Below are 26,593 nucleotides of genomic sequence, written 5' to 3'. Positions count from 1 at the left end.
TGTGTCCAATGACTGAATGCAATACAGTATTGAGCACCTCCTAAACTTTTCACTTAAAAGCACGTGTTGATATTAAATTCATGAAAGTGAGTTTCTTGTGGTTTGAGGCTGTTTTGTATTTGTAAACTTTTCGAGATGATAAAAATGGGGAAGTATTGAACTTTCAAAAATTACGTGGCCTTCAGACATCTAATTTGCAGTTTAATATGCCTCCCTAGCTATGCATTTGAGTAGGGTTTCATTAAAACATTGTGACATTGCATGAAATAACTTGTTTGCATGGTGTGCGTGTGGCATGCCTGCTTTCATTTTAAGATCTTACATATTGCTCTGCTTTTTCCTCTCGCCTTCAGGAGGAGATAGCTTTGCAGAATTCAAATCTGCAGGAGCTGATGATGGATTCACAGATTTCAAAACCGCTGACAGTATCTCGCCACTAGACCCACCTGCAAAAGAGAAAAATTTCCCTTCATCCTTCTCTTCCCTTCCTATCCAGTCAAAGCAACAAGCGCAAGCAAAACCCTCTCTGAATCTGGAAGACCTAGATCTCTTTTCCTCCCCTGGAGAGAACAAAACGCTTCCATTTCCACCTGCCTTTAGTTCTTCAAAATCAGCCTCTTTCCCTGCACCGCCGCCTCCAACATCTACTGCTCAACTAGCGCCCAGTAAAAGCTCAAGCCTGGCTGATGACTTCGGAGAGTTCAACCTTTTTGGAGGGTTTCCAAATTGTGCATCAGCTGGGGCACAAGATGACTTTGCAGATTTTATGGCTTTCAATAACAGTAGTGGCTTTTCTGAACAAAAAACAGATGACAAATACAATGCTCTAAAACAAGAGCCCAGTCCTGGTCCTTCAACCAGTTCTTCACTGAGTGCGATGAAGACTGGGCAGAATTGTGCTGCTGCTCCCACTAAATATGATATCTTCAAGCAGCTTTCTCTGGAGGGCGCTGGCTTGGGCTATGAGGAGCTGAAAGACAACACCCCTTCTTCTGTGAAAAGCGATGACGACTTTGCTGATTTCCACTCTAACAAGTTTTCTTCCACGTGTAATAATGCTGATAAATCCCTGGTAGACAAAGTAGCAGCATTCAAACAGGCTAAAGAAGACTCTGCTTCTGTCAAGTCTCTGGATCTCCCTTCCATTGGTGGCAGCAGCGTGGGCAAGGAGGACTCTGAAGACGCCCTTTCTGTTCAGTTTGACATGAAACTGGCTGATGTGGGAGGAGATCTTAAGCATGTCATGTCTGATAGCTCTTTGGATTTGCCAACAGTTAGTGGCCAGCACCCTCCAGCAGCAGGTGAGGAATTGGTTAGATTGCTCTGGTAATGTAGGCAATGGGGAGATGTCAGTAATGTTCCTCTGTGTGCTAAATTACAGTATTATGCACTAGTCTTTCAGTTGTGAAAGACTTCTAAATGTGTGCACCTGCTAGTTGCCAGCCCTTCACAGGACAGTGTTGTTGTTTGTCTTGGGCAGCTCTAGATTGGGCTGTTTGGATTTAATCCTAGTTTATTTTTGAGATGTGACCACGCAGTATTAACGGATACCCATTAGCATTTGTGTCTCTGAAGAGATTTGAACGAAAACTCTTCAAAAGCAAACAGTGTTATCCCATGTGAGCAAACTTGATCAGTGGCATTGAGAGCCTTTCTCTAATCTCGTGGTTTCAGCTGAGCACCTGGCTGGGGGGACCCGGCCCACTCCTTGCTTCTGAAAATTTAGGCAGAACACTAATTGGCGCTGTCACTGAACAACTTTCCAGCCAGTGCCCTTTAAAGTGGGGTTGCTTCCACTGTTAGCCAGCACTCAGTCGTATTGGAAATGAAGGTATTATAGACAGTGTTACTGTAAATGAAGTGAAACTAGTTATTTTAGAGTTAATACTTACTGGACGTAATCATGCAAAGAGCCTATATATGCTAGTATGGTAATCATTAGCTTATGGAGCCAAATTTAAAACCAAGTGACTTAACTATATCCTTATTAGGTTATCCCCCTTTTCATTTCCCTTTATGAAAGTATTCCTAAGAGACCATGAACTAAGTATCTCCAATTTGTTTGCATATCATAATACAAATTTCCCAAGTGTCCTGTTTTTTTTTTCTTTTTATATGTACATAGAGAGAAAATGTAGTTCAACGTTTTGTGGCCTTTAATATTACGGGAAATATTACTGTGTTCTAGTGACAACTATTAGAGAATTGAAGGCTTTTTTTGAATGGAGGGGCACACAAATTGTAAATGGAAAACTATTGCTGCAAGAATTGGGTATTTCTATATGAAATATTTCTTCCATTTTTGCAGAGATGGGTAGGAAAAAAAAGTACTGTAATTTTGCATTATATGATATTTTTAAGTAGGGGAGAATATTAAGTTGGTGACTTTGACATGGAAGATACTCTATAACAGGGTACAAAATATCAGGAATAATTTTATTAGCAAAGACATTTAATTTTTCATATTACTGCTTGGGAAAAATTCCAAGCTTAATGGGCTGTTAAAAAATGTAGTACCTACAGAGTGTTCTTGAATGTTTACTTTGGTTTTGAAAGCACTTTTTCCTAATATTTTTCTAGCCTTTTTGGTGGTAGCTTGATTTATGTAGCTCTTCTCCTATATACGAGCTTCATTGGCCACAGCAATCAGTAACTGATAATTGCCATTTGTGGCAGGAAAGATATTTTTTGTTGCTGTTTTTGTTTAAAAGGATTAGCTAATCATGCGCTTGATGCAAAACTTTTGAACTCTGAAGTATTAATTAGAAGCTATTTTTCTGAAACCAAACCAAGAAAAGTCTGTATTCTTTCATGGTGCCAAGCTAGATGTTTTTCACAAGGAGAATTTTATTGCACTTCCTCTTTTGGTTTCACAGTCGAGCTTGTTCTGAACAATATTTGTTAAAATATCTAAATGATATTTGTGCTCATGTGTTTCTTTATGTATGTTGGATACATTTCAAGCTATGAACCAGTGATGTTCAAGTCTTTTTTTTTTTTCTTTTTATCAGTTTACATAAAATCTGCTTTTTTTTATTTATTTTTTTCTCTGTAAATTTAATGTTAGAAAGGGACAGTATCCCTTTATAGTCCTTATTACAAGGAGATGGCTGACCAGCCACTGGGAACCATTTTTGTTGTCTGCAAGGACTGTGCAAGTGTATAAAATGATGAACTGGAGGAGCTGGGGCTTATTAAACTCTTTATTTGACATTTCTGACACTAGCACAACAATACAGGAGTCTTACACTTTGCCCACTGAGAGTTGACACTACTGATTCTGGGAGTATAGGGGCAGGTTTCCTGCGGTGGGGCGTAGGGAATGGAGGAAAATCAACCCTTCCAATTTGAATTACTTTAGCTTTTGGGGGGGAAAACCCTTTTCATGCTCTCTGTAGAGGGGATACTGTCTCTTTAAACTTTGTACCAATTCTTTGTGTGGAAGGTAGACTGTACTAATGTTGCCTGATTTCTCTTGCCTATACTCAGTATAACCCTTTGAGCACTTGCTGCATGTTGTTGATTTTTCAACCCAGCTGCTTCTTTTATACCAAATTAAATTGTTATTTTTTTTCTGACACTAAAGTGTTTTAATCAGCATTGAGCCATGTTGCGTGCATCAACATTGGTTTCAAATTCAGTTGACGGTTGCAGCAAGGGTTTCTACCCTTGGCCATTTGTATCCTCAAAGGGTTATCCAATTTGCTGCACTTACAAATCTGTAAAAGTATCTTTTCTTTGGCATTATTGGAAATTTCTGTATATTTTAATCAACACCAGGTTTTTTGCTGCTTTTCTAATGTCTTATTTCAACTAAACATTTTCCTGTGTGAATGTGCCTTCTCGAATCTGCTCTGATATCTCTCTTCTGCAAATATTGACCTGCATGCTTTATTCTAATGATGCCCTTAAGAGCTCCTATGTATCACTATCTTTTGTGATCTGTAAGTCCTGCTGTGTTAATAAATATTATCTTGGCATATTTTGAAAGTGTGGGGATGTCTGTGATTTGTTTTGTGATCCAGAAAGATCTGTGGGTGGCTTTTTTTCCCCTCTGGAAAATACAAAGTTTAAAGCTATAGTATCCCCTTGAATTAGCCTGCCTGCTTCTAGCTCATTGTATGCTGCGCTACTGTTCTTTGAACACACTAAACTGAATGCCTTGACCTTCCTTCCTGTGCACTTCGGAAACTTTAAATATTAGGCTAACCTTCAAACAGTCTCAATAAAAGTACATGAGAGTTGAGTCAGCGGGATGTCTGGCCATGGCAGCATGGGTTTGTGAATCCTTATTGCTAGGAAATGGTGATAGTTTGACAACGCTGAAGAATGAAATATCCTGTTTCCCACATTCTGCCTCTTCTACATTAATACTTCTGCCTCTTTACTCTTCTGCTGTTGATAATGAAGGTGCCAATTGTGGGGTGGGTTTTGTGATGTGGACCTGGAGTCTACCGAACCCTGACTGAACACATGAATAATAATCACATGTCACATATGGCCAAACAGTGTTTTGATGCGAACTACCTTCATACCCTGGAACGAACTTAACTGGTTATTTAAAAGCAAAAGGCACTTTCCCACTTCCCTGACCTAGCCTGTCCTGACTCATACAATTTAAACACATAGGTGGCTGTTAAAAACTTGCTGTAAATATTTTAGTGCCCCCCCCATGTAATTTGGGAATCTCCTGGATCCTGGAATCACTAATGCTTTTGCTATACTGCTGCTATTTTGGAGCACAAGATAAGATTCTACAAATGATAATGAAAAGCTTGTTGCATTCATACTTTACAACTCTGCTTGTAAAATCAGGGTGTTCTGCCTGTCTGTTTTTTCACTAAGAAGCCATGAAAAAGAGTGAGGATTATTTGGTTGCCAGATTTTGGTTTAAGTTGATATTTTTTTTGGCCATACAAGCAACAGCTAGAGCTAGTGAGAAGAAATGTTTATCTTCTTCACACATAGCTTGATAAACCGTAAAGAGGAAATTTGGTGTTTGTTTTGTAGAGTTTATGCATTTTGTCTTGCCCTCAACTCTTTTTAATCAGCTGACAGATGTAAACCCGGTATTGTTGTTCTGTTCGAATAGTTCAGGTGAGGCATGGGAGTGAATGAATTGGAAAATACTGGGTAGTTTCAATTTGATGTTAGTTTTCTCTGTGGTCTTGTTTAATATTTTTTGACTGTTTGGTTTTCTGTCCTTGCTTTATTTTCGTAAGTTTGGCTGCCAGATCTAGCTTAGTGTAAAGTCCATGTGAATATTGGTACAAAGGCTTTTCCATTTCCCCCATGAGGAATCTGACAACTATATACACAAATATGTGGAGTTTTTTGTGTCAGAGTACACAGCAACTCGCTAAATAGATCCAATTTTAGGACTCCAAAGGATTAAACAGAGTTGTTTTTTCACTCAGAGGGCTAAATGAGCATTTCAGTTTTGTTCCCAAAGCTGAGAGTAATTATCATGCTCAATCACACTTTCTCATAAGATGGAAAAAAGAAATCCTGTTTGGTCAGACTCTAATTCCACCACGTGGGAAGCCTTTTTTTTTCTTCTCCCCTCTACTTGGATGGAGTTCATTAGCTCTGGATGGTTTTCAGCCAGAAGTGCTGCTGCTGCTGCTGCTGCTGCTGCTTGTCCTCTACAAGAACGAATTGGAGCAGTCCTGTTTTGTAGTTTTTGGATCTCGTGCCTGTTTTCACCAACTGACAAGCTAGCCCTGAATTCCTCCAGTCCACTAATAAGCACGATCCAGCTGCAATAGCACAGCCCTCTGCACTCTGCCTGTCCATACATCTCGGTCCTGACCTGGAGGCATCTTGCCTGAAAAAGGGTAGGGAGGAAGCAGTTTCCATAGCTGCATCTGTCTTTGGACTCTGTCTAAGACTGCCAACAACATTGCCAGTTGTGTGTGTTTTGTGACACAGATCTCTTGTCCACTAGGAATGGAGGTGACAGCTAGCTTGTCTTTATAGAGGTCCCCTAACAGCCTTCACATGATATAACAATGTTTAGACTGAATCCCAATTTGTGGTCTTGAGGTGAAAGGTTCTAAAATAATAACAATAATTCAAAAAAGACCGAATAGCCTTCAGATATCGGTCCCAGTGTCATTCTTACCATCAGATGGATTTTCCTTAAAGCAATTAAACCACTGACATTGAAAAGTCCCGTCTGGAAATTGCTTCCAGACAATGTGCAAACATAATCTAATCTATAGTAGTTGAAGTAGATTATTGTAGTCAGCTCAAATGAGGGATGTCGAGTTTTTTTGTGTAGATTAGATAACACCGGGAAACGGTTTTATAGCAGTATTTCATCCCCCGTCAGCATTCTTCTGTATGGTCCCTGATGGGTATCCTTCTAAGGCTCATCCACAGCAGCGAGGCTGGTGAGTCGTACTGTGGCTATTCCCAGGCAATGATTAGGCAGACTGCAAACTTAGCAGAGAACATCATTTAGACAGATCCCAAATGGAAAATGTTGTACAGGAAGGGGGGTAAAGAAGGGGCGGGATCAAATCTTTCACTCTGCACTCCAGGAATGATTGAAACTCTGCTGTTCAGCTTCTAGTGCTCCTTGACAGTCACTGTTTGTAGTGTTGGGACTACAAAGAACCCTTCCCTTTCTCCTTGAAAATTTTTCTTGTTTCTTTTAATGCACAAATCTCTGTTCACATCACTGGTTTCATAGTGCTTGATGTTTGAATAGATCAGCATACGTGCGTTGTTAGGCTGTATGAGGACCTGATCAGCACAGGGTGGGTGGACATATGGACCTGACAAATAGCCTTTGGTTGTCCCTTGGGCAATTTTTATGGAGAACTGGACACTTCTTTTCTAATACAGTTTATGGATTCTCCATATATCCAAATTCTGTTGAAGCAACTGGCGGTAAAAGAAGAATTGGTGCATTAAAGCAAACTCTGCTCCAGAAAACCTGCAGTCCGAAATAGCTTACTATTAAATTACCTTGGATTAACTTCAAAGCTCATACATATTTTAGTCAACACATTTAATAATTGCTGGATGGATTGCTTTCATGTTGTACTTGAGTTAAAATTGTGGAAGAAGGGACTGTCTGATTATGTTCAATTTTCTGTCTTGATTTATTTTTGCAAGTGGGGGGGTTGGTTGGTTGTTTTTCAAACCACGGGACTATGTTGCAATATGCTAAAATGCTTATGAGGGCTTAAGTAGATATTTGAATAGACATAGATATTCGATATCTATCACAGACATTTAAAAGACATTTCTTTTAAAAGAGGCAGATCCATCTGCTGTACTCCATTTCGGTCATTTCTAATGCAGCTTCATTGGCATTTCTGTAAACCTCGTTCATTTTCATCCCGTGTGTTTTCTCCACATTTGGTAATTTGGGCATCCATATGCATTTATTCCTTAGTGAAGTTTAATTTGACTGCAAGATACACTGGTGGCTGGCCTGTTGGAGGCTAATATGATCCTTCTTTAATAAAATGGCAGTGGAATCATTAAGATATTTTATATTGTCATAAATATAAAAAGCATTGTGTATTATATCCTTTCAGAAAGACGCCAAGAACTTGACAGCATTGTTATTAAGGGATCATTGCCTCATTTTAACATATTACACTATAATATATTGAATACAAGTTTTGTGGGTAGAATTATGGAAAAAGTAGTTAAGAAATGTTTTGCATGATTCATTCATGCCTTGATTTACTTTGACAGGACAATTTGTTGCTTTTTTTCCCCCCAAAAAAGTGCTGATGAAGTTTTACTCAATATATGTTGAAACGTAATGCAGGCTGCCAAAAATGCTAATCAGTCTTGAAAATCTATTTTGCGCCTTGCCATTCTGCTTACGTTCATCATGAAATAGTTTCCAATATAGGAAGTGCAGGACACTAATCCTGCTTAGCTAGGAAGATTACAGTATCTTGAAAGCAAAAAACATGTGAGAGAATTTGGAATGGTTTAAGCCTTTGCTCTTTCAGTAATATATTTTTCAAGAAGTTTTGTGCTCTCCCATTGGTTTAAAATGTGAAGTCCTTGGAGGAAGAAATTTCTACAGATATTTCTGGGTAGGAACTGTGTTTTTCTAAAGACGGTGCTTAGCTCTTGGAATTACTTGAGATTTATTTTCAGTTAACGATCACATGTTTTGAATGACTGCTGCCACTGATGCACAACCATTTAAAAAAAAACACATTGAATTGCCATAACAACATTATTAAGCTCTTATTATGCCAGAGGTTATAGCTGAAGTTCAAATGCTGCAACTAATTTTTTTTTCATTAAACTTATCCGCGGTCTCTAGAGTAGAAGCAGTTGCAGGAACAGATCTGAACAGTGTTTAATAAAACATCATTGTGCCAATAATAAAAATACCCAGATCAAAAAGAGTTCCCTAGGGTCAATCATTGAATGCTTTTCACATGTAACCTGCTTATCTGTATATTAATCATGTGGCAAGGTGCTCTGCAGCCTTTCAGGAAAAGAAAGAATGAGAGTTTTTCTGTATTACTTGGTAGATAATTTAATTGGGAGCCAGGATCAACCTTTTAAATCTGGTGCAGGTTGCAGCCATCACAAGGATAATGACTCCCATTTCCCCCACAGGGCAGCTTTTAACTAGGAGCATGTGCTAGCCAAACTGGTGATTTTTACAATGACCTTAAGACAGGATTTATTATAACAACTCGTTTGGCTTGCAACATTTTAGAATTGCATCCATATTTATTTTTAGTACTTGGTTTTTTAGTACATTTCTCTGGGACTCTCCTAGCTATGAAACGATCTTACTCAGGAGCCATTATACATTTTTCTGAGTAATCCCAAAGGAGTGAACTATCATTTTGCTGCCTTTGCCAGGAAGGTGGAGTAGAAGCCTAGCGTATGGGCTAAGAAGCATTGGGGATTCAAAACTGTGTCGTAAACCCTTTGCTGACTCAGTGCGACCTTGAGCCACAGGTCAGATTGAAAGAAAAAACAAAGTAAATTGGTGTGGGATGTGCTCACAGTCCAAGTTGCTTCTACTTGTTGATTAAAAGAAGCATCTGATCACAGTGGATCCTGAAGATGCTTGTAAGATGATTATCACTGTTTATTTGATGAATGCTGAAATAGTGAATAGTGACATGGACACTGTTATCATTAGGTTCCCGAGTCGACACACTGGTGGGGTAAAGAGTGATGTGCTGCTTCTAGTGCTGTCCTGCTCTCATTACACTGGGTTTACATTTTTAGAGGCTTTTCTGGCAGCTTTTAATGCTAGACACTTAGTGGTTGGGTTTTTCTACATGAAAAGCTAGCTTTGAGGCGCAGTCCTTGGAGGTAAGTAGTTCCTCGTCGAGCCATTGCAAGCCAGCCCGCTTCCACCTCTCTGCCTTGCTTCTGCCCTGGTTCATTTTGTGCACATGATTTCAGGTCCATGCCTTTTTACACCCAAATAAGATGAGGATAATCCTTGTTGGACAGATTTAAGGTCTGTATGTACCTGGAGATGTTCAGATGAAAGAGGCTACACAAATGCAAAGGACTGTTGTTGTTACTGAGATGCTATCGGGCGCGCACATGCTGCAGCAGCACAAACCGTATTCCTGAGGAAAATCAAATCTGTGACACTTTATGCCCCACTGACTCATTGCAAAGGAGCTCTTTGCTTTTTTTTTTTGGCTGCAGCCATTAAACTTGTCTGTGATCATTTTGCACAATTGTTGGACTTCCTGATTAATCATGTATGTGGGTCAGGCCGGGAAAGCAGCCTAAAGCAGCTCTGCGTGCTCTTTCCTTCCAGTAAAATGAGTAAATGCAGGCAGAAATGTGTTGTTAAAATGGCTTAATCCTCAGGCTGGTATAGCCAGATTGAATAAAAAGGGCAGCTGGAATGTCAACTTGTTTCCACACTATCTTTATGAAACCCAAGCTGCTGTTACTGCGTGCAAGCCAGTTAGGACCCAAATGTTTATCAGTGCAGCCTCGGCTAAAATGATGCGAAGAGAACGTGTTTTTCTGGTTTGTGTTTGCTTTACCTTGAGACCATTTTACCCTAGGCGTGGAGCAGCAGCTGGGTGTCTAATGCAAATTGACAATTGTTAATGCCTAGAAACAAATGCCAAGCATAGCCTTTTTTTAATGCTTGCACAAAAAGTCTACGGCCCCTGGCTTTTTATACCGCCCCATATGGAACCGTCTCAGTCTAAATTAAAAAAAAAAAAAAGTTGAATGTGGGTAGCAGACAGTCTAGCAGAGATCAATCAGATCACTGCGTTGTTTCTTTCGGTGGCCTCGGCATAAGAAAAAGGCATCGCTGTCTTTCTTGTACCCATTTAGGGCAGGAAGACGGACCTATTGGCCCATGTAAATACTGGGTAAGTCCTAAATGTTGGATTGAAAGCTTGTGTCATATGGTTAGTTTTCTATCTAGTTATCTGAATCAACGATGTGTGTAAGCTAAAATTAAAGATCTTTGCAACATTGATGCTCCTGAAACTTGCAGGCTTAAACAAATGAAGTCAGGCAGTGCTTCTGTAATTCATAATTTTTAAGAACAGGACTTGCTTGCTGTTAAAAGCCTTTGGCATGCTCTTCGCCGACGGCAGCGGTTGTATTTATTCTTTGGGACATATTATCTGGGGGCAAAATAGGAGGGGAGGAGAGCTAGACCAGTTTTCTGTGTGTTTTGTTCAAGGTCGGTATGTCAGAAGTAGAGAATTTTTAGATTCCCACATAGCAATTTATAAGATTTATTTTTTGTGCAAGATCTAGATTAAGTCTCACCGACTTGAGATGTCAGCTCAGTGCAGACCCAAGGAAGCTGTTTTCCTGGCTCAGCAAGGTTGATCACCAATAGCTATCATTTCTGTACAGCATAGGGAGATTGACTTCTAAACTTTGGCAGAATCCCTAATTGTGAGTGTGTGTGTGTATATGTATTTTTTTTTTTCCTTCAGATATAGATGACTTAAAATGTGCCCAGTTTGGAAACTATAACAGCGGCTCTGCGGTAAGCAGCCTTGCAAGCTATGAGTGGCCAGACAAAGAAGACATTCCTCAGAGCAAGAAGCCCTCTTCCTTTAGCCCAGGGAGTGGATTTTCCCCAGCTACCTCAGTTCTGCAGAAGAAGGAGACTTTGTTTGGCAGTTCGGAAAACATTACCATGACGACAGTTTCCAAAGTGACCACCTTTTTTAGCGAGGAAGCTTTACAGGACGTTGCGTTCACAGCCTTTGCAAACTTCAAAGAACCTGGCCCTACATCCAGTGGTCAGAGTGATGATGATGTTGGAGACTTCGGAGACTTTGCAAGGCCGTTATCAGAAGCGCAGGATACAGCTGCAGTTGATGGAAGCCAAGAGGTTGACTTAGCCACCGGTGGCATCTCCTCTGAACCACCAAAAGAGTGCACAGATGACTTTGGAGAATTTCAAAGTGAAAAGCCTAAAATCAGCAAATTTGACTTCTTGGTGGCCACGTCGCAAGGCAAGGTGAAATCTAGCGAAGAAATGATCAAGAGTGAACTTGCTACCTTTGACCTCTCTGTTCAAGGTGAGCATGTTCAGGGTGGTTCATAACGCATACAGACACATCCATTCGGTATTCTGCTTTTTATTAGTGAGCAAGTGATGTTCTCCCTTGCAGACTGTTCCAAAGCTCATTGGAATAAATCTGAGTCTTCTGTTGAGTTCAGTGGGCTTTGTATCGGGCCTTTTTTACAGGTAGCTTCCTACAGATCGAATAGGCCTGGAGCTGGAACTATAACACATCTCGCTTTGGGGAGGCTCAGAGTACTGCTTTTAACACCTAGTGATCAATGTACTTGATTTTTCTGGTTGTCAGTGCAGCCCCATTCACTATTGCTACCTTTAAATGTAAAGGATTTCTTATTTTTCTTTGGATACATGCGGCGAATAATTAGCTTGTACTATAATTTCTCACAGGGTCTCATAAAAGGAGCTTGAGTCTAGGTGACAGGGAGATAAGCCGCTCTTCCCCGTCACCAGCTTTGGAGCAACCTTTTAGAGATCGCTCCAATACTCTGAGTGAGAAGCCTGCTTTGCCTGTCATCAGAGACAAATACAAAGACCTCACAGGGGAAGTAGAGGTAAGGAATGGTCTGCAAACCCATCCAGGCGATGCTTGCTTGAACTAATGCAATATTAACAGTACTCCACCGTTCATCTGTTTGGGATCTTTTGGTAGATGTATGGTTTGAGGCCTGATCCTGGTGGGGGAGGTGTTCAGTTGCATGCAGCCTTCAGGCCTCGAATTGTAAGCTGCTTGGGAAGCAGTTCTCTCCTCCAGGTTTCTTCGAAGCCCAGGCTCAGAAAAATTACACCAAGCATCCAAGGTGACCCAAAGTATAGTCAGTGTTGTATACTGTTGTACTTCCCTTGTGTATCCCTTTCCTCGCTCAGATTTACATATATAGAAAGCAAAGTTGCATTTAAGGAGGAATTATTAAGATGCCAATAGTGGATAATTATCCAAATCCATGGGCATCAAATGTTTCTTTTTAGTGCTTTGCTTAGTTTTTTAAAAAAAATTTCCTATGCACAGTTTTAAATGGATACGTTGGAAAGAGAGTTTTATTTCCTTTCCCTTTTTCTCTGAGCAGAGTTCCAAGCGGGTTTGGAAGTAGTTTCCTGTAAATGAATGGCTTCACATGGCCTGTTTAGTCAGAGCTACAGTTGGTCTACTTGCTTTTGGTGACTCATCTCTTTTGTGATGCTAGATTTGGGAGGCAATAAGAGTGTGTAACCCCTTAATCAACATAGCTCTTTAAGATTTAACTTCCATAGTTGTAACTATATTTAATTCAACTATGCAATACCCACCTTCCCTGCGGAGAAATATAGTTGAGTTTTAGAAACTTTGATCAGTATTATCTGAGTCACTAGGACTGAGTGGTTCAAGTCGGTGACAAATCCAAATTATTCATAAAATCTAATTCTAGTTATGGTACAGGCTTCACTGGCTGTGGATGAAGTATTGCAGTTCAGATACAAAGGCGAATGCTTATTTCCTGTTTTTGTTTTCAACTGATGCCTCCTTACGTGACAGCCTGATGTGCTTTTCGTATGACTCTTCTTTTTTTAAATAGGAAAGTGAGAGATACGCATATGAGTGGCAGAGATGCCTGGAAAGTGCTCTACAAGTAAGTGTATAACCTTTATTGAAATTACCGCCTACTTCCTGCATGTACTGCATGATCCAGTGAAAGCATCTGGAAGGGCATGTGTGGACCTGAATGAATTGTCATTTAAAAATGAATGATGTCAATAGAAGATGACTTGCTGTAAATATATACGAGATAACCTAATCAGATATTTCACTTTGCCAAATAAAGCTGCTACCATACTGTCTATCACTTGCAGATAATTTGGCTGGTACATTGTCAAGCGAGGAGATAATTTGGGTGTCTTAGTTCTTCTCTTGAAGCAAATTGAGATGCCCCATAGGACCTTTGTTTTCAGAGGATGGGTTCTCAGCACTGTCTTAAAATTGGGCCCCTGCGAGTAGCATCAGGTTGGGCAAGAATTTCTTCTGGTATATAGACCTACATGTTTGGAGACTAGAGTACTTTTTCCTTCTGAATATTGTTTTATTAGATAGCAGAAAAAAGCCAGTCAGGATATTTAAACAGTATTGTTAAAGGAAAGTTTATATATAAATATAAGCTTTCCTATAAGCTTACGTATTTTTTTTTTCTCACATATATATTTCTTACCAAAAAAAACAACTTTGAGGGGATGAGTTAAAGTCTAAAAATGGCCATTCTTCTACCCTGATCAACATATAGCAAGAATAAATAAATCCATGTGATGGGCCGTGTCCACTTTCCTGCTAACTTTTATTAACTGCTGCCATTTCTGTTGTTGGCACTTTTGTTGTAATTATTATTTTAAGGTAAACAGGATTTGTTAATGCCACCATTTTTCCTGCTAGGTCATTAAGAAGGCAAATGACACCCTAAATGGAATCAGTAGTTCATCTGTTTGCACTGAAGTAATCCAATCGGCGCAAGGCATGGAATATTTATTAGGTATGTTTCATTTTACTGTGTGCCTTGCATTAAATGTTCCCCTATTTAAAATATTAGTATGTTATCACACTTTCCAAATAGTATTTTTGGCTCAAAGAATGCCCAGATGGGAATAATGGTGATGTCTTTAGTGAAATGAATGTAGCAGAATTATTTTGAAACAAATGAAAGTGGTCATGGGCGTTCCTCAAAATAGGTGTAATGCCCATTAACTGTTCTTTCTGAGCCTGCATTTTGGAAACCTTGAGGGTACTGTTCTTGGGAGTCAACGACTTGTCTCTCATTCTCTGCTCTGTGTAATTTTCCCAGGGGTTGTTGAGGTCTATCGAGTGACCAAACGAGTTGAACTGGGTATCAAGGCTACGGCCGTGTGCAGTGAGAAACTCCAACAGCTTCTGAAAGATATTGATAAACTGTGGAACAACCTAATAAGCTTCATGTCACTTGCTGCTTTAACGGTAAGGCCTTGAGTAAGCTGCTTCCTTTCTAGAAGAAACCTCGTATCACATGCATGTTTAACTAAGACACCTTGTTCAGTCATTGAACTTCCTCGTTCCTCCATTTTATCTTTTTGTATATCCAACTTCTTAAACTATTTAAACTCTGCATATAGGACAGGGTGATATGGTCTCGTTTTTAGGTTTAGGTGATACATCCCGATTGTCCATGGATCACCCACAGTGAGCTTTAAATAACATAAGCGTGGTGTTAAAAAGGAAAAATAAATAGCCGTTATAATATTCCAGCAGAGAATCGTAAAACTCTGCTGTGCAGTCGACTGACTAGACTGGATGCACTTCCAAGTCGGGACTGTCATCTTCTCTGCTTGTAAAATGTTGAATTCATTTTGGGTTTTGCTGCAGAATAAATAACAGATCCTCGGTTCTGAGTGCCCTCCCTCCTCTAGATGGAATTGCCAAGGCCAGAGAAAACTCATTAGCCTTGGGATGGAAGGAGTGCTTTTGTTCCCTCCTCAACAGCTGTTCCTGCGTAGCCAGCTGGGAGAGGGCATTTTAATGCGATATGAAGAAGGGTTCTGTTTAATTCCTAAATGCGTGGTTGCTGAGAGGAGGGGAGCTTGCTGTGGAAGATGTCTTAGAGGGAGTGGGGTCAAAGGGGATCTTGCTGTTGACTGGGCGTGAAAATAAGAAACAGAAGGCAAGAAAAAAATTAACTTTCCATTTAAAACTTCCAGTTTTTAAGAACCTTTGTTTGGTTGCAATAAGTAATGTGGAATGCAGAACATAGAGAATTACACATGTGTCTTGTGCGTTTCCTTGGTAGATACCAACCACAGAAATAACTTGCTCCGTGCTTGGGAGCGGTTAATCCGTAAGTCCTTGACACGATCCAATGTAATGGTTCTTTTTGACTCCGTACAAAATCAAAGTGTCTTTTTAATATTTAGATTAAAACCAGCACAACATGTCAAGTATAAACAAATAAATCCTCGCTAGAATATTTCCTCTCATTATTGAGTACTTAATTCATGGATTCTTGCATGCATCATAACTCTGCATACCAAAAATCTTAGTGTGTCTCTTGTGGAGATTTAGCTGCAAGAGATTTTGTATGCTGGGTTTCTACTTGAAATAAACTTCTTTTCAATCAACTGTAACTCTCAGGAGAGGGGGAAAAAAGACATCTATAAGTGATCAGCAGCTCATCTTCTCCTTTTTCATCAGAATCATATTGGTGGCAAATGTAGTCTTAATAAAGTCTAGTCCCGTTCTGACACACTACATGTAATACATCAGCTGATAATGTTAAAATAGTTTGGCTCTGTGTTAGCACTGATCAGGTATCAAAGGAATAAGATTCATCAATATTCGGAGGCTAAAACAATGAACCCTATACAAGTACTCAACCAGACAGGTGTCATCAAAACATGTTTGAAACATAAGTCTATCGGGGATCATCGTTGCATTAATCTCTAGTTCTTTTCAGCAGAAGATAGCCTTGATGCGCTTTACAGAGGTGCTCTGTATAATCATCCCATTTTACAGGCAGGGGATCTGAGGCACAGAGACAAGTGATTTGCCCAAGTTTATCCAGCAGGCCAGTGACAAAACTGGGAGCAGGACTTACATGCCTTGCAGGCTTAGCATAGTGCTCTGTTCATTTGGTTTAACGAGAAGATACGATCCTCTTTTATTCAGTTTGCAGTTTAAATAGTATTCAGTTTGAGTGTGTCACAATCTGTCCCTAAATTAGCCTGTTCACTAGTTTATCAGCATATTTTTTCTGGGTATGTTTTGTTCTCCAGTTGACAGCCAAAAGGATTTGTATACCTGTGTCACTTCCTTGCTCCTGTAAAAAGGAACCATTACACCTAACCAGAGAATTTGGATTATCTTGCTGATGTAGTGGATTCCTGCCCAGCTCACTGTTGGCTGCATTCATGTTGATGGATTCCATTTTGCATGACTTGCCCTCATGTGGCAAAGTGCTGTCAGTGAGGAGTAAATATACCTGGGGGGGAAATACTTGACTGTTGAAGTCAAGACAAAAAAAGAATGACTTATGTTGGGAGACTTAGGCAGTTGTACGTTTTTCTGCTGGGGTTGACAAGGTGTAAAGCCAGGGCATCAAACATACAGCCTGCAGACTGGATTGAGCCCACAGAGCCCTGCCATCCGATCCCCAGTCAGACCCACGTGGGGCATGGCACGAACCCATGGCATGGGACCAGTTCCTGGACCAGTCCCTGAGCCAGATCCAGCGCATGGACCAGTCCATGGGGCCAGATGAGTTTGACACCCCTAGTCTAAAGTGATTCATAGACTTTGTCCCTCTCTCATTCTGCTTTTCCTCCTCCCTCTCCCACCCCACTGTTGAGTGGCAAATGTGACAGTTGAGAATATATTTTTTGGAAATATTTGACTTAATTGTCCTGAATACCTGAATTCCTAACCCTTGCGTTGCTCCTCAATTGCTTAATATTACTGAAGCATAGTCAAGTACAGTTAATTAACTAAAATATGGTTTCTACTATTTAGGGAGGATGAGTCCCAAACGAGATATTCAGGTTTTTGTCTTGCAGAACCGAATGCAGCATGTTTGCCCAAAATCTCCATTGGTATTTATTTTAACTTAAAATCAATAACAATTGACTGGCCTTGCTTTAGTTTAAAAGGGCTGATAATGGGTTTGTGTGCACGTACTACATGGAAAACACCTACCCATAAAACTTACAATTGTGGTTTCTAAATGGTGCCGAAGCGCCAGTTAAGCCCATAGAAATCCCTGAGCTCGCAGGCGTGTGCTTGAAAAGGTTAATTTTATCATTTAAAGGATTAATTTTGTTACAAGGTAATTTTATGCATAGCCTTATGGTTTTCCATTGCAAATTGCTGTATGACCTTCTCATTTGCTTCACTCATGCATTTGGTAAACAAATATTAGAGGGCCTTTATTAATTTGATTGATCTACTTAAAGATTAAAGGTTTTTTTAGGATTCCAATTATTTCTCAAATTGTTCATCTCTGGGAGCGTGATTAGAATACCTAGGGCATGGATTATGAGTACGCATCTGTTTTATGATCTCACAATTTTTTTAAAAGCCTTTGCCTTTGTACTTCTGAGCATTGCTTTTGATTGTTTAAACATTACAACTTACAGATAGCCTTCAAATAATGCTTTTAGTGTGTATATACCCCCCATGCATAATTTTACATTGACCATTTCTTTCTTTTGTTGCCTAGTTGTAAAACTAATCAAGAGAGCTATGACACATAGTTGAAGCTCTCTTTTATGTGCAAAACTATGCTCTCAGCTCTTTCTTTACCATACACTATCATATACAATGAAATGGTTAGTCCTCCTGAGCATTGCGGGGGGGTTTGACCAGACTGTGAATACTTGGTGTTGTACTTATGCTCTGGTTCCAATTTAAGAAAAATCCTTGATTATTCATCATTAATAAATGACTAGATGTTGCTGTGGAAATTTGAATAGTAAGCACTAACACAGTTAATACCACCCTAAACACAACTGGAAGTTATACTGCTCATTATCCTATTGCCACCTCCTTAATTGTAGGGATAATTTGTCATCTGACCTGTATTTACTGGAATCTTTTAATAGGAAGTATTTGAAATATAGCAGCAGGCACCTGTCCTCTCACTTCACATCTATTCCCTTTTGAAGTGGCAGCGTGGAACTCCAGTATTCTCTGCTCTGTTGTCTAGGCTTTTTTCAAGTGTTTGAATGTTATAAACTAATGTCAATGGAGATTACATAGCAGGCTTGAAACTACGCTAATAGCTGTGATAAAACTGCATCAGTTTATGGGTCTGTGTAGTACATTATCTCTCCCTCATGACTGTTTAGTTTCATGCCCCCTCCAGAGCAGGCACATTGGTAATTTTAAGTCATTATGCTGTGTGAATTTTTTTTTTCAGTTCTTGAAATTGCCTAAATCCAACTATCTTGTTATTTCTGTAGCCAGATGAAAACTCATTGGATTTCTCTTCTTGTATGCTGCGTCCAGGCATTAAAAACGCCCAAGATCTTGCTTGTGGGGTGTGCCTCTTGAATGTAGATTCTAGAAGTAAAGTAAGTAATGGTGCCTTTTGTTAAGCTCATTTTGCATTTCCTACTTGAACTCACCACTTAGGCCTTGCCTGTGTTAAATGTCATGGCTGCAGTTCACCACCTACAATAGCAAAGGATGGGGCTTAAGTATTTTTACAACCACATTGTATGGAAACTCATGTTAACCCTTTATTGTCAATTCTCAGCAAGCGTGTGACTAGTGGCTGGTAAGTCTGAAGAGCTGAGGGGAGAAGTTGCATGTGAGGAGCACTGTGAGAAATGCTCCGATGCCAAGATGTAAGGGAACTTGTAATGATTTTCCCTTATGAAACATGCCAGTGAGGAACGCCAGGAGGGAAGCAAGGAGGGTACTTGGGAGGGGAGCCCGAAAACCAAAGTAATTGCCGACCAGTTCGTATACATGAGGACTTCTGTTGACCTTTTGGTTTCGACATTATTTCAGAAAGAAGAGAAGCCTGTGGAGGAGCATCCTAGAAAAGTACGAAGCAGTAAAATGATTCTCTTTATAGATTCATCCTCTAAATTCTGAGTATGGAAGGCAAGACTGGTGACTAGCCTCCAGCTGTCATTCTCAATTGTGCCAATCATGAACCTTTCTCTTAGTCGTCTCTGTGACCATAACATTTGATTTGATCAACTAACGCATACTAGAGCCCTCCTGTGTGTCTCATCTGCATGCCTGTACCTTGTGAATAGCTTCCTGTTTTGTGCGACTTTTGTTGCGTAGTAGACAGTTCAGCGTGGTGAATTCTTGAACTCTTGTTAGCTGCCTGCATCTTTGTTGTGGAAGGGGGAACTGCAGCTTGTGTGTGCAGCACTCTTTGACCTGTTTGTCTTTTAAAGTCATGCTCGACCTATTGCTTTGGGGTAACAGAAAGGCGACCATATGCTTTAGATAACCGTAGTGGGAGTATTTGCTAATGATTTCTTTTTTTTAAAGAATATGTTTTCATCGGATAACTGTGAAGTTTTACAGCCATGTAGCTATGGAGAATAAGCAGTGAAAAGCTTCTAGCTGTTTTGTTACTGAACAAGAAAACTCTTTCATCTTATCCCATGGGACTTAATCAAAAAAGTACTCTGTAACTTCTTGTTTACCCAGACATCTGAGCACGGCCTCCTACTAGTAATGACAACCTGAAACCCCTTCAGGGACTTTTCAGCTTGTTTTAATAGTTTCACACTCTTTATTCAGAAAACTCCTCTTAAAGTAGCTGCTTCTTACAGAAGGTGGTGCCAAATTCAACCCTGGAATAGCCAGACATAACTCTGATGTCAGAAGTTGCACCTTCTTGAATCACAGCAGAATTTGCCCCAGTAAATGAAATAAACTTGAAGTGCAGTAGTTATGGGATGGCCCAGCAAGTTGGTCTCTAAAGTAGGAGGGGAGGCATGCAATGAGTTGAATCAGTTCCCAGGCTTGAGGTCAAACATAATACCAAACAGCTCATTTTGCTCTGTGTGTAGCTACTGGAGTCCACGGCTTAAGCTGTTTCAGTTGAAGACATTGTCTGCCCAGATTTCTGCAGGACTGAAATGGCATCTTGTTGCTGGCTGCTTTACTTGTGCAGCTGAAGATGAAATTTGGGGCAGGCTGCAGGTCTGATAGCTCTGTGCTTTCTTAGGGTGAACACATGCACAGGGATCCAGTCATCTCTTAGTTCTCACATTGCTGCATAGATGGGACTGTCACACTTTCTTTCCATTTGTATTCTAGGCCTTTAATTCGGAAACGGATAACTTTAAACTGGCTTATGGTGGGCACCAGTACCATGCGAGCTGTGCAAACTTCTGGATCAATTGTGTGGAGCCGAAACCTCCAGGCCTTATTTTGCCAGACCTGCTTTGAAAGGACTTGTACTGAAGACAAACTGTCAGACTGGAGTGACACATGACCCTTGGATTATTGATGTTGGGGGATAAGCATGAAGGCTTTTGGGAGTAGTGGGTGGCATTTTTTGAAATGTTCATTTTTGCAATTTTCTTGCACTCCAGTAGGTCAAAGCCACTATAACACATTCCCCTGTGAAGAATTTCCCTAGCAAGTTTGAGCCATGATTTGAAGTTTCCAGGAATAACTAGAGAAATGTGTGCACCGTGGCACAAAACATGTCATTTCAGTCTCCCAAGCTGAGGTTGGTTGGCACTTGATAGCGGACCGCTTTGCTGATCATGATAAATCAACCTGTGAGGTAAAACAGTTCTTGCCACTTCAGAGAGAGATCAGAAATACTAGGCTATGTACATTTACACAGAAAAGCCACCCCTTAGGCACATACTTGAAATGCGTATTTGCAAGTTAACCTTTCCTTTGCTAATATTTTTAACATGTGGACCAAGATGTTCTTTCTCTAACTTATTTGCTGCTACATATTGCGATGCACAACAAGTGTCAGTAATATTCAAGGAGAAAGGAGTTACTGACTTGGAAGGAATCAGATTGTTAGACTGCAATGAGCCATTGTTAATTTATAGGATTATGGATTCTGTATAATAATACATGTTAGTCATGTACTTAGCTAGCTAATATTTAGGAAAAACTGGAAATACAATTATTGTATGTTTGAATTTTTTTTACCTGTCTCTAGGCTTTATTACAGGCAGTTGGATTTTAAAGCTTGCGGTCTTTCCTACTCTACTGTAAATACTAGACACGTCCCCCTCAGACTTTTCCTAGAGCTGCAGGTGGAAGGGGATACATTTTCAAAATGATGCATTATGGATTTAGCTCCTCATCTCCCTTATTATATAACTGTACAGCAACATCACTGCACATGATGGTGAAATTCCTACCCAACGGCTATCAAATGTCCGTTCCTGTGTCTTTTACTCTTTGCTGTAAACGAATGTGCGTTTCTTGATGGGACTCTTCTTGGCTTATGTAGTCAAATGTCTGTAAAGGCTGTTTGCCAAACTCACTAAACTGACAGGACCTGTTTCCCCCGAGCTTGGTGTTCAGATAGGCACTGGCTTTTTCATACTGGGAGTCCGGCGTTCCAGCACTGCGCTAATACCAAGGACAGTGGCACTCAACGCAAGTGTTCCTATTTGGACAGTACGAGGTCAGTGTCTCCAGCTGTCACAAAAAGCTACTCTCAAACCTAGAAGTTTGCAATCCTCCCCCCCCCCCCCCCCTTTTCAGATTCAACTTCATGATAACAGTGTAAAATATGAATATAAAACAGGTTTGCTATGAAGAAACCTTTCCAGTTCAGACTGCAGCAAATGGTGCTTGAACTTAGCTCCTCCGAATTGCTTGTTGCTTTACTAAGCTAGAAAATTTTCAGTCCAGTGGAAACGTTTTATTTTTAAGGGCACTGCCACAGCAAGACTTTATTAGTTTTGATTCACAGAGGGCCAGTTGAGAGCCGCTGTTGCATAGTACAACTGATTCCATCGTTCAGCGACTGATTGTAGTTTCTCATACAGACCTGGAGAGAAGCTCCCTTCTTTCCAGGATATCACTGGGTTCTCAGAGCAAGCCTTGTCTCTGCTGTGAACTGTGGTGAATTGCTGGTAACAAAATTACAGGGGTGGGGAAAAACGATGCTTCACATAAAAAACTTAGTTATGTTCACAAATTAATTACTCCAGCTGAAAGGAAGGCTCGGCTAATAAGAATAAAAGGTGGGTGACCCTTATTAACATCAATTACAATAAATCATCCTATTGTCAGAAACAGGCGTATTCGTATAATAAATGTGGTCTCAGACTCGAGCTAATCAAATGGCAGCTGTTCAATAACAGTGAGCACCTACCTTCTGCTGCAGGGTGTTTACTGAAACAAGGTGATTCCTGTTCGTCTGGCCTGTTTTGTTTTAGTCGGAGGGTCTGCATGCAGTAGTGTCTAGTGTAGCTCCTTGTGATAAGATAATGGGGTTTTTCATGATGATCAAGGACTGCCATATATTTTGTATCATTGTCTTGTATTTACTGTTGGAAAGAACTCCACTGTCTACTATCCAGCCTAGTAAATTAGCAGTTTTAGGCCCCAATCCCCCAAATTAGGAAGGTGTTTAAGCACCTGAGCAGTCCTGCTGAAGGCATTGGGACAGTTTAAGTGGTTAAATACTGTGGTCACTCCAGGCCCTTGCTTGTATTGTGACAAAAGGAGCTCTTTTACTGACTTGGGTTCCCTCGCTGGTCTTCAATATATATATATATATATATATATATATATATATACACATACAGGTTTGTTGTAGAGTTTGCGTTGTAGCCAGTTGAGCCCATGTCAGTCCCCTCTAAATAAACTGATGTAAGAGATTTTCTCTAGTTTAAAAAAAAAATATATATATATATATATATATTTTTTTTAAACTAGAGAAAATCTCTTACATCAGTTTATTTAGAGGGGACTGACATGGGCTCAACTGGCTACAACGCAAACTCTACAACAAACCTGTATTTTGAATACTGTACGTTACTAGCTGTTGTACTAGTGTCAAGTCTTTTCCAATTACCTCTTTTTTTTTTCTTTGTTCCCACTTGTTAGGCAGGTATGTCCCCTGTTAGATGTAGCCAGCATGTCTTCGGCACATAAAAATAGGGAAAGGACATTTAAAAGTATAATTATAGGAGAGCTTATTGAAGTATGACACTACTAGTCTCATCCTCTGTACAGACAGGGAGGGCAGCAGATGGTATGAATGTGTCCATGTCAAGCAAAAGGCGGTTTTCTAAACACTTTCTCATGATGCAAATGTTTTACATTTAGATACCGCTGATAAGGGCATTCCACTTGCATATCCCAGTCATTAAAATGATTCGGTGTTGCATTCAGCTTCTCCTCATCTATTATACTGTTAGCCAAAGGCCCAGTGTCCTTGGACTCTGTATCCAAGGTTACAGTATTTTCTACACTGTAATGTCAGACCACTTTCCCTTGCTTTTAATTGAGCGCAGGTTAACACACACTTAGATCCGCTTCGGTTGTAGAGTTCTGGAAATGTAACTCTTTTGGTGTACTCTATTTAATGAAATTAAATGTGCGAAACGGTTTGTTTGTTTTTTTTAATGTACTTATTCTCTCTTTGAGTTGCCTGTGGAAACTGAATTTTGCATTCTGTGTATATCTTGATTTTTCAATTTGATTATTACTGTGGTTAATTTAAACTTTGTATACTGTTAATGTTCTTTTGGGTTCCTAATATGGCTGTTTCCCTCCTCCCCAGCCATTGAGTGTATAATATATGAAGTGATATGAAGTACCTTCAAGCATTAGAAACCAGTCAAACCTAGCTGTTGTCATGTGGGGTTTTTTTTTAAATCCCCCAACTGTTTAATCTTCCTTTGTAAAAGTTTGGAGTTGTGATAAAGAAAAAAAACATGTGAATCACTATGTGCTTTCCATATTTGAATATTCCAGTAATTTTTCACCTTTGGCAGCAGTTGGCTTTCCCATAAAATGTATTTTAAGCTAATCAGCTTTTCCATTTCTTGGAGTAACCCTGTAGTAAAAATGCAGTTACAATGAAGTACAGTCTGTGAGGTCAAGAAAAGGAAACGTGTGAAGAGAATCTAAAGGATACATTGTTTCCTAATTAGTAATGTGTTAAATTAGCGAAATTTAGAATGAAAAAGATTTTTTTTTTTCCCAATAAAACCTGCTATTGTGCAAACCACTTTTTCTTAAAGTGACTTTTTTGCTTTCTGGGCATGTGTTTAATCCAGTTCTTCCAGTTCCCAGGTTAAAACATAAATATCATAGTTTTAAAGGGAATATTTCTACATCAGAAAATGTTTCTTTCTATTGTGGTTCTTTCTGCAGTCAACTGAATATTCATTTGCCTTGTGATTTAATACAGTAGTGGAAGCTCTTGTTTTAATTAGTGCTGTGTTAGAGTTGTTGCTGGTAATTTAAACCTGATGAGAAAAGCTTTTATTGCTTTTACTTTTGAATATGTGATTTACATCACTAATCCATGAAGTGGCTTAATCCTCTTGTTGAATCTCAGTGAAATGTTCGTCTCAATAAAGAACCTGTGATTTCTGACAAAAATCTCTACAGTGACTTGTTGCAGGGGATAGCTGGTACGTCTCTACAACATGCTGTTGAATTGCTTTGATATCTCGCCTTTTATGTCCGGAGCGGGTCCGTTCCGTGTTTGTGTGGGGTCCCTTTGCCGGGAACTTTACAAGGCCAGAGGCTAGGAAACAGACTTAAGATCTACTCTCGGCTTCTCGGTGTCCTGCATGTATTACACTTTGAGAAGTCTTTTGCAGCACTTGTTTCAATGGTAGGTAAAAACAATGTTTTGGTCAATGAAATATTGACTGTGATAGGAGTATTAATAGGAGCCTGCCTCTGGTTGGAGTTCAGCAAAACCCTTTAGCATGTGTGTAAATTCCATTGATTTTTCTGGTTCTTTAGCAAGTGCATAGAGTTAGGCATATACTTAAATGCTTTCCCCGATCAGTGGTTAACACTAACAGCCCCTCCCCTCTGCCTCCTGTCCCGGTGCTCTTCTGGAGTGAATGTTCTTCTTTGTCTAGTGGCCAAAGTAGGCCATTATCTCAAAGGCTAACACATTATCTCAGAATATTGTTACCCAGGGGTATGCTTGTAATAATACATCCTACACTCAAAATGCAAAATGGAAAAAAGAAAAGATTATGCTGTCAAAAGCTCTTAGGACTGTCTACTCTATAAGCCTTGACATTTATTTGAAAGTACAAATAGGAGTAATTTGAAGTTTAATGTGAATAAGTTTATGCCTTGCCTTTCAGTATAACAACTGAGGCTAGAAGAATAACTTGATGGAGATGGAGGGGAATACAATTGCTTATACAGCATAATGATGCTTTGGCTTCTTTCTAAGCAGAGTTATACGGATAGTAATATTAAGTCCCTGGGCACTTAGAGAACTGCCTTGCAATAAAGTTGTCCTATATTTGGTAGCTGTTCTTTGTGATTGGCAAATGTTTGAGATGCCTTACCTAGCGACTTTTGAAAGTGGGCTGCAGTAGGTCTAGAAACCTATTTAAGCAAGGATAGCTCCTTGCTAGCAGTGGGGTTACCTGTCTGGAAGAATGACCTTTCCCTCTCAAATCCATCTAACATATTTCCAAATCATTTAGTTTCATCAGTTGGTGGCAGTTCTGCAATTAAGACATGTACAGTTCTACCCTTTAACTTTGCTTGCAGTTTATAGGTATCTGGTTTGATTATTGCTGGTCCCTGGTCTAATGGCTATTTTTCTGTTGTCAGGGTAGTTCCTATGCTGGAAGCACAGGACTGGGAGTCGGGAGACTTGAATTCTGTTCCCACAGGCTTTAGTGGAGGCCAGGATTTCTCCTGTGCTTTGGTTTGCCCATGTGCAAAAGACAGAAGAAACTTCCTTCCACATTGAGGAAACTGAACTAAACGCATCCCCATTTTTAAAGCAGTCCTTAATAGATATCGCTAGAGAAACCTAGAACAATATAACTGTGTGCTGGAGGGCAGCAGTTTGAGGTTAAAAGGCCACTTTTTGGTAAGATTCTTGGGGGGTATTGTTGCTTTGTTTAATACATCACAGCTAATTGCAATTCAGTTGCAGAGGAATCAGGGTATAGCTATTCAGGGGAAACAGTAATTTTGGGACACTTTTAATTGCCTTTGAAAGGATAAAGATTTTCCCAGTAACTGAGTATTTACAATGCTTTTCCCATGCCCAGAATTTTGGATTCACGTATGCATCGGGTTCACATTATTCATTCACCTGCTTCTCATTTCTGTGCCTCAAGAGCAGTCTTCAGGTTTCTTCTCCCTTTTATTTATTGATTGATTGATTGATTGATTGATTGATTAATGTATTTATTTTTGCATCTCCTTGCCCAAGTATGCAATTAAACCCTGTTATTGGCTTTGGCCCATTGCAGGGAGCTTTGACTTTTCTGGATGTTTAATCGGACCCAAGAAGAGAATCACTTTTGTTCTTCTTTTCCCAACGAGTAGTGCTCAGCATGTTGCATCTGCCCACTTCAGTGACATTCATATCTTCCCAGTTGGTTTGAAAACTG

The 26,593-nt window shown here is 39.8% G+C and overlaps 1 protein-coding gene across 7 annotated transcripts in view; it reads left to right on the top strand.

The window, feature by feature from the left end:
* The window catches only part of SYNRG (synergin gamma), a 51,847-nt gene extending 29,763 nt beyond the window's left edge, over nt 1-22,084 (top strand). For 5 of the 7 annotated variants that reach the window (XM_014608093.3, XM_014608091.3, XM_059717462.1 and 2 more), the window contains 9 exons: nt 354-1,301; nt 10,941-11,534; nt 11,927-12,090; nt 13,090-13,143; nt 13,935-14,031; nt 14,341-14,489; nt 18,479-18,589; nt 19,032-19,067; nt 20,307-22,084. In XM_014608093.3, the coding sequence (XP_014463579.3) occupies nt 354-1,301; nt 10,941-11,534; nt 11,927-12,090; nt 13,090-13,143; nt 13,935-14,031; nt 14,341-14,489; nt 18,479-18,589; nt 19,032-19,067; nt 20,307-20,438 (2,285 nt within the window). In that variant the 3' untranslated portion in view covers nt 20,439-22,084. The remainder of the gene's footprint in view (nt 1-353; nt 1,302-10,940; nt 11,535-11,926; nt 12,091-13,089; nt 13,144-13,934; nt 14,032-14,340; nt 14,490-18,478; nt 18,590-19,031; nt 19,068-20,306) is intronic. The other 2 variants (XM_019493446.2, XM_059717461.1) reach the window with 1 other exon arrangement.
* Nucleotides 22,085-26,593: the final 4,509 nt, after the last annotated feature.

This window comes from Alligator mississippiensis, chromosome 14 (genome assembly GCF_030867095.1).
Source record: "Alligator mississippiensis isolate rAllMis1 chromosome 14, rAllMis1, whole genome shotgun sequence".
Classification (NCBI taxonomy): Eukaryota; Metazoa; Chordata; order Crocodylia; family Alligatoridae; genus Alligator; species Alligator mississippiensis.
The sequence above is the reverse complement of the archived record's forward strand: the minus strand, read 5'-3'. Positions and strand labels throughout refer to the sequence as shown.